Genomic DNA, 15653 nt, shown 5'->3' on the forward strand with positions numbered 1-15653 from the left:
CCCCGCGATAGCAGCCTGACGATTAAATGCGACCTCAGCACATTGTATACATTTCCTGAACAAAAGTTTTACCACTTACGGGCTATTCATGCTCGTGCCACCTCTTGGGTGGCTTAATCCTCATTAATCAATCATCAACCTTCAATGTATTCCCTAGCCCGCCCGCCCCTCTTCCCTCCGTCACCCAGCACCCCTTCCGTCTCCCCCCCAGCATCTCTCTCCGTCCTCCCCAGCATCTCTCTCCGGCCTCCCCACCATCCCCTCTGTCCTCCCAATCACCCCATCCGTCCCTCCAGCGCACCCCCGCCGTCCTTCCAGCACCCCGTCCGTCCTCCCCATCACCCCCTCCGTCCTCCAGCACTCCATGTACAAGAAATATTCCTACAATGATCCACATGTCACATCTAACACCTTAATTGTCATGGCGTGCGTGTTTGTTGGTTGCTGTCCGTAACCGTGTGCCTGTTTTTGTCTGGGTACGTGGAGACGTGCATGGCTGTGCACGCCTCAGGGAGCAGGCTTGCGAGCCGTCAGGTTCAATCAACTCGTGTATTTGCTCACTTTACTCCTTGTTGTTGATCATATCTACTTTTTCAGTCTATGCATGGAGCTTCTCCTTACTGCTTTACTCCTTGTTTCACAGACCAAGATTACAAAGGCAATCAAACGGAAACAGATCTTTTAGATGTACTGTAGGCTGCTGCTTTATGAAAACCGTATGGTGGTATGGCTGTGTCCATCTACGGTCCCTTGTTATTGTCCTTGTCGTGTTTACTTTGGTGAGTACCCTGTATGTTTTGTAGTGATCATGTCTCCCGTTTCTTCTTTCCTCAAGTCATGCGAGGTTGAGTGGTGTTAAATATATCTGTGTTATATATTCCGCTCAGCTCTTGGGTCAACCTAGTGGTATAGACGTCTACAGTTGTTCATGTTATAGACATTCCTCGTGTTGCACACCCAGAATCAGTCAAGTCTACATGTTACAAAACATTTTCAGTGTGTGTGTGTGTAGCAATATTATTGTTGTATTGTTAACATCTTGACGTTGCCTGTAATCCACACAAACTCCACAACCAACCATAAACGACAACACTTACTGGGCCAGCACAGAGAGAGAGCAACACAACTGCCAGACATGCTGGTAGTTGTGTGGGGTACTCAAGCCTGTTGTCCTCGTACAATTGTCCTTCAACCTTCCCATTCTCTGTCTTCTCTTTCACCTCCCTATTCTCTCTCCTCTTTAATGAACTCTATATAACCCTCCTTAAGCTTGACTGTCTCTCTCTCTTTCTCTTTATCATTGTCTTCGAGTGCTTATTTCCTTAAAACCTTTGTTTCTCCTTATCTTTGACCTTCTATTTCCGTTCCTCATTTTCTTCATTGCTTTTTCCAGCTCTCCTTATCCTTCCTTTTTTCTCTATTCTTACATTTCATTTTTAGTGAAACCCCAGAATGATTATCCATGGGAGCCAGGCGGGCGCCGCCGCCCGCAGGGTCTGGGCACGACGCCGCGGCAAGGGAAGAGCAATTCAAAAAGTAAATACCCATCTTCTTCGTTGGCTCCTTTGTCATACCAATCGACCAATCTTAACTAAAAGACAGGACAAGTTTACTGGGATCTTTTACTCAATATATACGGTTTTTAATGCACCTTGACAATACGAGGCTTTTAATGCACCTAGATAATATACGAGGCTTTTAATGCACCTTGACAATACGAGGCTTTTAATGCACCTTGACAATACGAGGCTTTTAATACACCTTGATAATACGAGGCAGAATTAACTCTCCTAACCAATCGGGGCAGATGCTAATTCGGGAAAGCGTAAATTTTCAGTGTTTTTATTTTCTAAATTATGACTTGGAAACATTGGTGTGCGAGAGAGCAGGCTTCTTTCGTGCTCTCATCTCATCTCTATTAATAGCATTAGTAACGTTTCCGTAACACTTACGGCTTGAGGAGTTGAATACAATTAGGGATGACAGTCACATGCAAATAATGTGTCAACTTTGGGCACATTCGTTTGAGTTCAACTGTAGACTCCCCACCCACCCACCCGCAGCCCACTGAATATGTATGGAATACATGATAAGAAAATAAAAAATGTGTAACTAGGTCACCACAAATGTAATTTGCTTAACTTAGTGTTGTGGTCCAGTTCTTGAACCTCTCTCTCCCTCCCTCCATTTATGTTTTCTCTGCTTTGTTCACAGGAACCTTGTGGGCTCTACCCCCAGCACACCCTTGAACCCACCATAACCTACCTAAAAGAGCTCCCCCAAGCTAAACCTAAATATCCAACACAAACCACCCCTCCCTTCCTCATTTATCCAAAACCCAAATTACAATACTTTTCTGCCACTGCAACCAATCCTCAGCTCATCCCCAACATTACCTTAACATGATTGCAGCCCATACATCCCACACTGCCCTACCCACTTCAGAATCCTGAAAAAAGAGAGCATAGCAGACACGGCAAATTGTAACCTTGCCTCAAGCACTGTTGCTAAGCCAAATATAAGAGTGAATAACTGGTGGGCACTGACCTTAGCTCCCCTGGCCAGGAGCACCTCTGCGAAGCCTCGGCCCAGGCCCCGGGCTGCTCCTGTGATCACCGCCACACTGCCGGCGATCTGCATGCCGCCTTCCCTACGGAGAGTGATGCTGTGTTATGATGCTGCCTGGTGGACCCTAGCTTGGCGCGGGGTTGTACACCCAGCACCCCGTGGTGTGGGGTGGTGAGAGGTTATACACTGGTGATGCATGAAGGTGAGGGGTTGTAACCGGGGTGTATGGTGGTGGTGAACAATTGTACACCGGGATGGGATAAACGCTGCTACAAAGTGACATGCTGTGATAAATTGTATTTCTAATTGGTATAAAATATTATATAGAGGACTCAAGCAGTTATACAGGGTAGTTAATAGTTGTATACGGTTGTACACCAATTATTAGTACTATCCTACTACTCGCATAAACCCAATGTACCTTCTTGTATATATTTAAATAAATAAATAAATGCTAGACGTACTACAATTTATAAGTGAAATAGAATTTATTTTTAATGTGTGGGCATCGATGCATAATGTTTTATATTATGAAAACAAAGAAAAAATATCAAGAGTCCAGTTGATATGATATTCAAAGAATCGTCAGGGGTTACCACTGGTACCGTGTCAAGTGGCATTTGCTTCATTTGTCCCAACCCCTGACCCGACCATAATGGGCACGTACCCTACAGGAAACAGCGTACAAAGTTAGGTGAAGCTAGCCCCAAGCGTCTGGCCATCACCCTCGAACAGACATTCTAATTTATGGAATTCGATTAAAATGAGCTTTGAGTTACAGGTGCGAGATGATGTAAGCAGTTAAGTGACAGTGAAAGTGACTCCTTTATTACTATTCAATATAGTCAACTTTATGGTGGATGCCTTTTTGAGTGTTAAACACAGTGATGCTATTGTTATAGTAAACACTTAGGCGAGTATTGTAAAATCCAGTGTTGCTCTTAAAACAAGGGTAAAGCCTCCCTGCCATGCTGTTACTCATTAACGGTGTGCAATGAAAGCAGTTATTTAAATTATAATTTGCCACTGTTGCGTTGTCTATACGACGCATCATCCGTAAAAAAACTGGATGATGTCATTCGCCATTTTTTTTATTAATACATGAGGTACATCTGCATTTGTGCAGCTACCCTAGACTATATGAAGTGGAGTACAGTGTGTCAAAAAAAGCTAACTACGTGATGCTAAAAAATCCCCATCACACAGGATGGTTAGTCATACAGAGGCATGTGATAAGCAGTCTGCACTGGCAGACTCCGGATGCATTTTCAGGATATCATCAACACAAGAGTGAATAAGGTAGCAGTGGTAATAAAAATCCCCATCTCGCAGGATGGTTAGTCACACAGGGCCATGTGTTTAGTAACCTGCACTGGCAAATTTTGGGTACACTGTAACATTCGCCAAGCTGGAGCCAGAGGACCAATAACGCACCGAATCATTCACTACACTTAGTACAAAGCTTGCTTACATTGTTATGCATCATGCCAGAACAGAAGTAAAGATAAAACTTCCCCACTTGTCGTTAGGTAAGCTAGTGTCTTGTTAAGAGGCCGAAACATGAAGATAACAACTTGCCTTTGGTCGTGAGGCAGGTCCGCCTTGCCAGAGGATCCAAGACAGCTTCCCATCTGAGACAAAATACCAGTATGAACAATAACAACAAAAAAGAGTACACTCTTGTCTCATCACTAAGTAATAGCAGGCGGTGTGGTGGTATATTGAGTATCAACCCGATTTGGGTATGTATCCAAATTATTATTTGCTGTCGCGAGATGCAACCATACACACTAGCAAGCCTATGTTGTGATATTTCGACGAAGGGCGCTCCTTTCGGCTTCTCGCAACCGTTAAACATTTGTTGATAATTGTTTTACCGCGTTGAAGACAGTTTAAGAGGAAATATGGTCTTGCATCGCGGGAAGTGTTAGTGTTTTAGCTGGAAGACACGTCGAACTCGTATTTGGTAACAGTAAAATAGATTGCGTTCTAATTAGTTGAAACCGTTGAGCATTCAGGGATTTACATAATAGCTAAGTTTTTGTTTACTTTGTTATTAATTGCAAATTTGGTGAACATAATTAGAAAACATGCTTCTTATAGATACTTGTCAGAAAATCACCTTGATTCTGATGCATTAGTTACGTTAATCCAAAACTACGATAATTCTCTGAAAATATCGATTGCTACTTTATAAGTATGCAAGTGTGTCGTATATTTGAGGCTCGCATTTTTCTCAATAGTGACTGAATTGATGAAAACGATCGGTGATATTTTGCCATGCGAGTGATGTCGGGTCGTTGGGGAAATAGTCTCAGACTACCAATGATTTTTGTACAGTCTGCATTGTCAAGTGGCTACCGTACTGGATATGCCAGTGTGTTTGATACACCAGGCTATCTAAGGTTCGAATCCTTCACGGGGAAGAGTTCTTTGAATATATATTCATAATATATATATTATGAATATATATATTTAATATATATAGATATATAATATAACCAAAGATATATGTAGTTTATATATAAAAATATAAATAGGGGTGGTAGGACCAAAAAAGTAGGGGTGGTAGGAGAAAAATATTAAAGTGTTCAGTGAGAATCCACAAGGTCTTCTCTGAACACTCTTTATTTTCTTCATCGAGGCTATGGGTCCCTACAATTGCACCAGAGGTGGTACCCATATATAAATATTGTTGAATATGACCGAAAGGGTAAGATGAATGATTCTAACACGAATCTTCTCAATATTTCTTACGTTTTTCTTCACTGTCGGGGGTAATTGAAAAATTTAACTCTCCTCTGGTTACTCTTCTCCTCTAGTTACTCTTCTCCCCTGGTAACTCTTCTCCTCTGGTTACTCTTCTCCCCCTGGTAACTCTTCTGCCCTAGTTACTCTTCCCCTCTGGTTACTCTTCTCCCATAGTAACTTCCCCCATGGTAACTCTTCTCCCATGATAACTCTTCCCCCTCTGGTAACTCAACTCCGTTGGTAGCCAGGAATTCATGCACCTATCGCATGCGCCTACATGTTATATATGGATATAAAACACCCAAAATATACACTTATACGAACATCCAACTCTCAACACATACACGTGCACACACTGCTTGCACGACTCTACAAACATTATTTAAATACACGCTCAACACACACGAATACGACAAAAATTAATCATTTGCTTACTTCAAAGTTATTCAAACAAGCGTGTCTGTTTTGTCATCCTATACATAATTGTAGTGTGCGCGTGTGGGGAATAATACTCACCTTCCCCCCCTTCCAACAAAACACACACACACACACAAACACACACACACACACACACACACACACACACACACACACACACACACACACTTTCGGGACCAAAGAGCCAAAGCTCAACTCCCGCAAGCACAATTAGGTAAGTACACACACACACACACACACACACACACACACACACACACACACACACACACACACACACACACACACACTAGTAACGGGAATCGATAAAATTGGATAGGGAAGAATTACTAAAGAACAAGAGATCATGGATTTAAACAAACTAAACAAAGCTGCCGAAGAAATATAAGAAAATTCACTTTCGCAAACAGTGGTAGACGGTTGGAACAAGTAAGGTGAGAAGGTGGTGATCAAAACTGTCAGTAATTTCAAAGCGTTATATGACAGAGTACTGGGAAGACGGGACACCACGAGCGTAGCTCTCGTCTTGTAACTACACTTAGGTAATTACACTTTAGGTAATTACATCCCAGGTATTAATGAAGTGTCACGGGCTACTAATTTTGGTCTTACCGGACATTGAGGTTTTTATCGACAATTACCGTGTAGAAGTCCTTTGTTTTGACGGTGGATTTTCCCTTCTCAAGATCTTATCGCAGCAGGAAAGTAAATATCACTGAACTTAAACAATAAATTTTCCTGGTGTGGTGCGTAGCTGGGTTGTGAATATTAGGAAGTCCTCGTCTTGGAATGTCACGATACACAAGGACTTAAAAATATTGTGACTGCCTACGTCATGTTTCGTGGGTTGTGAATTTTGGAATACCCAGAGTGACGCCCTGTAGCCTAGTACGACTACATTAGGGCGATCGCAGAAGGTATTTCCTGTCTTATCTCTTTATATCCAACAATACAAATAATTTTTTAATATTAATAATAGCAATTACCTCTCCCTTTCACCCATATCCCAAGTCTGCGTATTGTACGCAGAGCATGCCCGTGATTATAAACTTTCCGCCGTCGCCCGCTGGTTGGGTTTATGGTGCACGATAAGCAAATAAAATTACATGCAACCAGTTCACCATACGTGTTAATTGCTTAACTTGGAGACTGTTGTGGTCTGGTTCTTGAACACATTATAATATATGAAACGATATACATTAAACTGTGTAACTATAGTCTATGAAGACTGCAACTTGGTTAGCTAAAAATTAATTTTGGGGTTCAGTTTCTGGGCTCATAATTTATTAGTACATGAGGTACATCTGCATTAGTGCAGCTACCCTAGACTATATGAAGTGGAGTACAGTGTGTCAAAAAAAAAAAAGCTAACTAGGTGATTTCATTAACATCATGCATTAGTAAAACTGCAGAACGGATGGTCATAAATAGGCTACTGTGGAAGACTGGAGACCTGCATAAACACATATTTGGCTTCACTAGAGGAGTAGGTACTGCCAACTGCATAGCAACATTACTAGGAACAGTTAACTCAGGTCCAGCTATAGTGATCTTCCTTGATCTAGAAAAAGCATTCGAACTAGCATGCCCGTAAGCAATTTTACACATCTTAGTTAAAAAAGGTGTAAAGGGAAATATGCTAGCATGGATTCAAGATTACCTACGTCACAGGTATGCCAGAGTAAAAACACCGGGAATGGGGAGTTATAACAGGGATGGAGATAGTTCAACATTTGATGGAAAAATACAGCAGAAGGGAAAACAATCAGAAATTGCCATGGAAACAACAGGTGTCGAGAGAGTTTAGTTAATTTATTATGCACCCCATACCCATCTTGTGGGCGATAGTGGAAAGGGTTACAGAGGCACATAATGGGCTCAGGGACTGAACCCCACAATTCATTTAGCTAAGCAAGTTACAATCTTGATGAGCTAGTTACAAAATTCAATATAAGTCGTCACATCAACAATGGGTTCGAGATCGACCACAAGTACAGTTTCTAAATTAAGCAACTGACATATGTGGAGAGCTAGTGTCACAATTTATATGTTTGTCCTGCATACCGCCCCCCATCCAGTGGGCAGCGGTGGATACAATAGGTTACAATCACTTAATTACTACCTACAGTTAGCAAACTGGGGATAATTGGCTAAAATTTCTGGTAGCAGATCATTTTGCATGAAATATTGACACATCGCTGGAACATTTGTTATAGAATTGTCTCTAAATTCACGTATCTTTTCGCACTCCATCACATAGTGACGGAGGGTGTGCGAATAATTTTGTTGACACAGTTTACATTTGGTCAGGTCTACATCAGTAGATAATGAGAATTCCCAAAGATACCTGTAACCGAGTCTAAGCCGAGCAGTAGTAACATCTAGAAGTCTGTTGATTTTATTGGATGATCCATAGATGTGTGACTCCTCTTGCATGATAGTATGATGATAGATGGAGAGAGAGAGAGGTAAGATTAACAGGTTGCATGCCAGACATGTGTCGGACTACCATGCATGAGAATGCACATGCAAGGACATGGGTCGGACTACCACTTGCATGAGAATGGGACTCCACAAGGATTGATTGTTGCCGCCGAAGGCGGCTAGTTTATTGTGCACCCCATACTCATCCTGTGAGCGGTAGCGCAAAAGCAGGGGTGTCCTCAATCCTAGTCTCTTTAACATCCTTATGGAAAACCTTGTTACCATGACATTTACAGAAGGGATTAAATTGCTAAGCTATGGTGATGATATAGCATTAGTCATTACAGGTCCTTCACTTCTAAATAAAGCACAAGGTGCATTAGATAAAGTAACATCTGAATGCAGCGTTTTTGGGCTAAAAATATCTGCACAGAAGTCTAAAACAATGAGACTAGGCGGCAACACTCCAGACAGGCACCTACGCATTCAAGACATTAACCTTCAGTGGGTTACACAATATCAATATGTCAGAATGTGGATAGATTTTAAAATGACATTCAACAAGCAAATTCAATATCAAAAGGAGAAAACAAAATCACGACTAAATATAATGAGAGCAATCACAGGGGCCCCGTCAAGGAGCGGGACACAGTGTTAAGAATGTTTTACATACACGCCGTTCGATCCCTAGTTGATTATGCAGCGTCTGTCTTACTCACTCTTTCTCCTGGTCAGTGGGCAAATGTTGAGGTTATTCAAAACGATGCATTGCGAATCATAACAGGAGCTCCCAGATGGACTAAAATACTGAACCTAAGACTAGAAACCAAGCTAACATCGATTGAAATAAGGGTAAAAGGGATTGCTGCGTGCATGCTGACCAAGATATTGACTAGACCTAGAATCAGTTCACTTAAAGATATAATCACTGGAGCACTAACTCTGGACAGAAGAGCCTCCATTAGCAACAGGTGGACCCATTGTGCGATAAACACCATCAATACATTCGATATAACAAACACAATCACTGAGAAGGGTGTCGACGAAATACATGCAGACTTTGTTTTGCAAGCCCCTTGGAAATCTCTGCCAGCAGACTTTATGATTATGGTTATTGAAGGAAAAAATAACCAGACAAATCCTCATCTGCTACGTAACATTGCACAGATGCATATAGGAGCAAACATGGCATCCGACAGCTTTACTTACTTCACAGATGGATCAGTAGACCAGCAGGGACAAGAAACCGGAGCTGCAGTTAAAGCAGGAAACTTTGTAAATAGTTGGAGGCTCTCAAATGGGTGTTCGACTTTACAGAGATGCTAGCCATTCAAAAGGCTTTGGAACATGCTCTTGCTGAACACCGACAACATGTTATCATACATACAGATTCGAGAACCGCCATTGAAACCTTGCAACAAGAACACATATGTGATAACATACATCTGATCACAAATGTCGTATCATTAATGCAAACACTCAAACGACAAAGCCGACGGGTACTTATCAACTGGGTGCCAAGTCATGTGGGAATAATAGGAAATGACATTGCAGAAAAAGCGGCAAAACTTGCAACTAAGAGAAGAAATGTAGACATTTACATGCCACAGAGTCTATCACAGATTAAGAAAGTAATTAGAAACAGAGCAATGTAAAAGATGTACAGTGACCACAACACAGCAGTTGCAAAATCAGGATCTGCGGGTTGGTACAAGAATTCAACCAACTACGAACCACTTAGTTTGATGAAAGGGAACAGTAGAGCAACAGAAGTACACTTACATCGCATCAGGCTTGGATACCCATGTACATGGGAAATAGCCTTACAGGTTCCGGAAGATGAGAGGAAATGTCAGCACTGTGGAGAAATGCCAGACAGACCACTGGAACATTATCTAACACAGTGCACAGTTACAAACCCATTAAGATTTCAACTTAGATTCAACAGAGCAGAAGTTGTTAAACACGTATGGCAAAATCTTACTGAAGCGACCATACGAGTCATAAATACTCATACTCCGGCCAAGTAAAACAGAAACAAGCAACACTTAGTGGACCAGCCAGAGGCTTAGGGCCCGCGCAGGAATATCCCTGAAAAAAAAAACGTAGGTGATGCTAAAAAATCCCCATCACACAGGATGGTTAGTCATACAGAGGCATGTGATAAGCAGTCTGCACTGGCAGACTCCGGATGCATTTTGAGGATATCATCAACACGAGTGAATAAGGTAGCAGCACCCTTAACAACATGCGCCGACGTGTTGCTGGTAAACTAACGTGTTTGTGTTTCAGCGTTCTTCTATTGTTCGGGAGATTGCAGTGAATTAGTGTTGTTTGGTAAGGAGGTTAAGTGCGTCAAGCTTTATTGTTCGGTTAATTAGCCTGGTGCTAATTTCAATAATGTCCGGATCTTTGAGGCGGCTCGTGACGTCACGCAATAATCAAACAGATGTATATTGTATGAGTGTTTTTGCATAATTCTCGAGCAGAGTGCACAGCTTACATCCAATTCTCGTAACGCTTTATGGGTCCATATCCAAATCTCCAATCGCCTCAACGATTTATAATCTGCGAACATAACACGGGAGACATCTCCCGTCATGCAGGGTGCAGTCGCACCTCCACAGATCTCCAGTATCAGCTCGTGATACTGGTAATGGCTCAAAAGGGCCACCACTTACGGGCTATTCATGCCCGTGCCACCTTTTGGGTGACTTAATCTTTATCAATCAAATCAAATGCGAACATAACGATAATCTACCGGGAAATGTATAAACCAAAAAAAATGAGTAATGACAGCCTTGTGTCGGCTGCATCTGGATGCTTCAAGACGGGTCGCAGCAGATTGACGCCATGCGGGGAACTCTATTGATCCGGATTCTGCAAAGCAAAACATCCTTCACGAACGGTAAGCAGAGCCATGGTGACGACACCCTCGAGGGAAGTGGATGTGTAGTATACAAACGCATACAGATGTAGTATACAAGTGTATACAGATGTAGAATGATCATTCGCTAGTTATCTCTCTGAAACTATCTCTCTGTCAATTACATTCGAATATTCGCATGTTGGGACATTTATTAGTAATGTTATACATTTTATTTTTATAGAAATATGTATGAGGTTCGAGGACAGACGCTTGGGGCTAGTCTCACCCAACTTTTCTAGATAACACATTGGTGGTACGTAACGTACGTGACTTATAGGCAAGTCGGGATCGGCCCCCAGTGCCCCACCCATTTTGAGTAAGACCAGCTCCTATTGCGACTCCTATAAAGTCTAAAATGGGAGTTTGGTTTCACCATTTTGTTAGCTATCTGCCACATACAACATAACCACAAAGTTATTTCATAGTAACGATGGTAAAAACAACGTTGTGGTAACGCTGGGCGTGTATGCTGCTTGTTCTGGGAGAGGGGGAGACGGGGGGGGTGGGGATGAGTGCAGAAGGCAAGAGAGGGGGGGAAGAGGCAAGGCGGGGAAGATGGGAGTGGATAAAGAGAGGAGAGGAAGGAGGTTGATAAAGATGGAGAGGAAGGAGGTTGATAAAGATGGAGAAGAATAAGGTGTGGGTAAGAGAGGAGGAAGTCGGTGGAGAGGTGAGATGGGGAAGAGGGAAATAAGGGGATAAAAAAAAAGGGAAAGAGGAGGAGACGGGAGGGGAAGGGTTAGAAAAGGGTGGAGATAAGGGAGGGGAAAATAGTGGAGAGAGAGGATGATGGGGTAAGATGCAGGGGGGAGTGGGAAGGGGAAAAAATTGGTGAGGAGGGTGGACAAAAAAAAACAAATGTCTAGAGGGCGGGGCCAGCACCAACCCCGTGTGTGGAGCTAGAACGTCAGATGACCCATAAGCTACGGCTGTATGGAGGCTTCTCTACTGGGGAAGAACGAGGAGCTATAAGAATAAGCTGGGGGAGAAATAATTGAGGAAGACGGTATATAAAGTCATAATAATAATTAATTATAATCATAATAAACTTCATTTGATTTTTTTATTTTGATTTTAACAGCTGTATCCTTCCCTTCCCCCTATCGATGATTTTTGTCTCCCTATTCACACAATTATCTCCTCTCTCACCACTGAACATCTATTTCCCCTCTCTGGCAATCACCACCCCCGCCGCCACTCACAACAGGGTGAGTCAGTGAGTAAAATAGAGACTTGTGTGAATGAAAGAGGTAGCACGCGCGTGTTTACTCAACCAAAGTCACGACCTCACCACAGAGAACGCGTCACTCATGCCGCCTGTGCTGGACGGGGGGACTTCAGGAAAGCCACAGTACTAGGAAATTGACAACTGGGGTTTTCCCAAGACCCCCTCACGTGTATTTGTTCCTCCTCGCCCGGATGTGGATCACTGTGACCTGTCCAGTGACGAGCTCCTGACTAGGATTAACATCCTGTAGGTGGCTACGGCTGTGATTACTGTTCACTTGCAAGTAGATTTAGTCACAATTAAGGAATACCTTTAAGTGGCTAAAGATGCAAACAATTCGTGTCCGTAGGTGGCCACACATGAACCAAAATACAGTAGCGCTTCCCATAGCTCATTATAAGCCTTACTCACTGGTTTTCCCTGCAACACGACCCACCAATCGATTAACAATCACGTACCAAATTACTGCTGGGTGAACAAGGGCGAACAGTTAAAAGATTGGCACCCAGTCAATCCTCTCTGGCCAGGACTCGAACCCAGATCAAATTGCTGGCTAGGCGCGGGGCGAGTGTTAGCACTACTTCACCAGGGACTATAAGTATACTAGCAACTTGAAGGTTACTGGTGTCAATGACCTTCCAGAATATGCCACGCGTATTTGAAGACCATTTTCTTTCCTGTGGGATACCCTGAACAATGACAGCGCCCTCGTCAGTAGCGTAGCTGGTCTTTCTAGGCGGACATTACTCGTGATATCATAATTCCCGGGAGTGACGAGTATGGCGGATCCAGTGTGGGCTGATGAGTAATGGGGCACGTCTACCCCCACAACCGTCTGTAAGGGTAGACTGTTCTGGGTGGACAGTAATGGGAGGAAGGTTGCAGATGGACGGATGTTGGTGACCACATGCAAAACTTTATACCTCGCAAGTGCGTGCGTGCGTGCGTGCGTGCAAACGGTAGCACAGCGTCTCAGCGCTCATTAAAAGGTAGGAGAACCCGGGGGTGTCAACCACCTTATTCTATTTTTAGGCGGTGCTTCAGTGGTCGGGAGCCTGCTCGGTGCTCACCTTTTTGTTAAATTTCAAATAATAAATAATTATCTCACAAACGGAGAACTCAGAAATAATCCACAACTCACGGGCGACAACGTACAAGGAAACAAATAATTTTAGATAATTTTGTCATAATACAATAATTAATTCATTGTGTAGGGGGACAGGCAGCCAGCGTATATTCATACACGTTAGACTTATATCGAACCCTCCCCCTCTCTCAAGGTCGAATTACTGACACTTGAAGCTTGATAACTGACACTCCACCTGTGTGGGGGTGGGTGGCCGCCTACCACACCACCCCCAGAGTGGAATGGGTGAGGAAAGCCCACCTCACCACCACCAGTGTAGGGGGTTGGGCATCCCACCTTACCACACCAGTGTGGGGTTGAGAGGAAGCCCACCTTACCACCGTGTTGGGGATGGGTGGGAGCCCACCTTACCACTAGTGTGGGGAAAGAAGGCGGGCGGCAGCACATTCCACCAGCCTCTGTATGGGAATAGGATGCCACCCGCTTCACCACCGCCACCAATGTGGGGGTGGGTGAGGTCGGCCGCGCCACCACCGCCCGTCACCCCCTGGTGGTAGTGATACCGCTTCGTTTAGTGATCAGCCTGGTGAGGATGAGTGGAGTTTTCACCCTTCAGATTAAATATAATCTCCTGTGGTGTTTATATGAAGCTGGTGTTATGGCGAGATGTTTCTGGTGCCAAGGCGACGCGTGTCTGGTGCTATGGCGACGCGTGTCTGGTGTTATGGCGACGCGTGTCTGGTGTTATGGCGACGCGTGTCTGGTGCTATGGCGACGCGTGTCTGGTGTTATGGCGACGCGTGTCTGGTGCTATGACGACGCGTGTCTGGTGCTATGACGACGCGTGTCTGGTGCCATGGCGACGCGTGTCTGGTGCCATGGCGACGCGTGTCTGGTGTTATGGCGACGCCTGTGTGGGACATCAGTTGCATCAAGTTGAGGAGACTGGCAGCAGCAATGAATGAAGGAGAATGGCTTTGGAAACTTCTTTCTGGTACATGCTAGGATCTGCCATCACGGCCGCCGCCACACGTATTACTGTTGCAACTACAGAGGGATTATTACAAACATCAAATCTCACATTGTTTCCTCCCTCAGACCACCACCTGTGCATCAGGCCATCCCACCTCCCTCCTCTCCATCACTACCCGTGGAGACAAGGGGGGGGGAAATGGTTGATATAGCCTAGGCTACTTTAAGCCTTAATTGGTCGTTTCCGCCAATGGAGACTCGTTTATTTGACACCAGATGTTCACTCTGTGAGTGTTATCGCGAATAGATTGCAGATTTCACAAACTGTGCTTAATAGATCTTAGTAGATAGATAAGTGTAGATTTGAATATGATGAGTAATTCCTTATATTTCTGGGTTGAGCGAAATTCAAACTTAGAATGGGGAAATAATTTTAATTCAAATAAATTTGTATAAGTAAAATATCTAAGAGTGTATCATAAAAAAAGATAACAGTAGTAAGTATACATTAACTTATAAAATGTTGTTGAATATGGTCGAAAGGGTAAGATTAATCTTTCTAAAACGAATCTTCTCAATATTTCTTACGTTTTTCTTCACTGTCGAGAGTAATTGAAAAATTAACTCTCCAAAATGTAAGCCCCAAAGAAAGTTGTGAGAGTACGTAACATTGGTGTCCTTACATTCTTGCAAAGTCACTAACGTGCATAGCGTTTGTTTAATTCATAAACAAATTTAAAAATCAATGGAAAATAAATACAAACAAAATTCCAAATAATACACATTGCAAAAAGGAACCCAGACCCCATTTTCCTTGACAACCGTCCTATCCAATATACTGATGTAGGCAGAATATTGTGACTCAAGATTAATAGAACAAGAATAAAAATCCCGTCGAGGATAGAACAAACAAAGCGAAAACAGCCTCAGAAAAAGTTAAGAGATTCCGAAACCTTAGCACGAACATCCCGGCTACACTTATATAAGGCTCTAATCCGGCCGCGTCTCGAATACCAACAGTATCACTCCATACCTTCAAGAAAACTAATCCAAGAAATGTGTAAATACTTCATTCATAATGATGTGCTGCCCAAAATCTTAGCGAAGTATCCAAAATTTGCTTACTGTAGGTAATGCATGCACATGACTGTAAAGCTGCTGCCCAGTTGGGCGGGTGTGGAGCAAGAACTGTGACTCATCATAGATGTAAAGTGCCTTTTATAGTGACTGTTGTGAGCCTCTTGTTGATCACTTGT

General features: G+C 43.2%; 1 protein-coding gene across 4 annotated transcripts in view; it reads right to left on the bottom strand.

Moving 5' to 3' along the window:
* The window catches only part of LOC123760641 (15-hydroxyprostaglandin dehydrogenase [NAD(+)]), a 34515-nt gene that overhangs the window by 15273 nt on the left and 3589 nt on the right, over nucleotides 1-15653 (bottom strand). The window contains exons 2-3 of one of the 4 annotated variants that reach the window (XM_045746383.2): nucleotides 4147-4199; nucleotides 2548-2650 (exon numbers count right to left, since the gene is read on the bottom strand). In XM_045746383.2, coding sequence (XP_045602339.1) covers nucleotides 2548-2650; nucleotides 4147-4199 — 156 coding nt within the window. The remainder of the gene's footprint in view (nucleotides 1-2547; nucleotides 2651-4146; nucleotides 4200-15653) is intronic. The other 3 variants (XM_069328282.1, XM_045746384.2, XM_045746385.2) reach the window with 3 other exon arrangements.

Source organism: Procambarus clarkii, chromosome 21 (genome assembly GCF_040958095.1).
Source record: "Procambarus clarkii isolate CNS0578487 chromosome 21, FALCON_Pclarkii_2.0, whole genome shotgun sequence".
Classification (NCBI taxonomy): domain Eukaryota; kingdom Metazoa; phylum Arthropoda; class Malacostraca; order Decapoda; family Cambaridae; genus Procambarus; species Procambarus clarkii.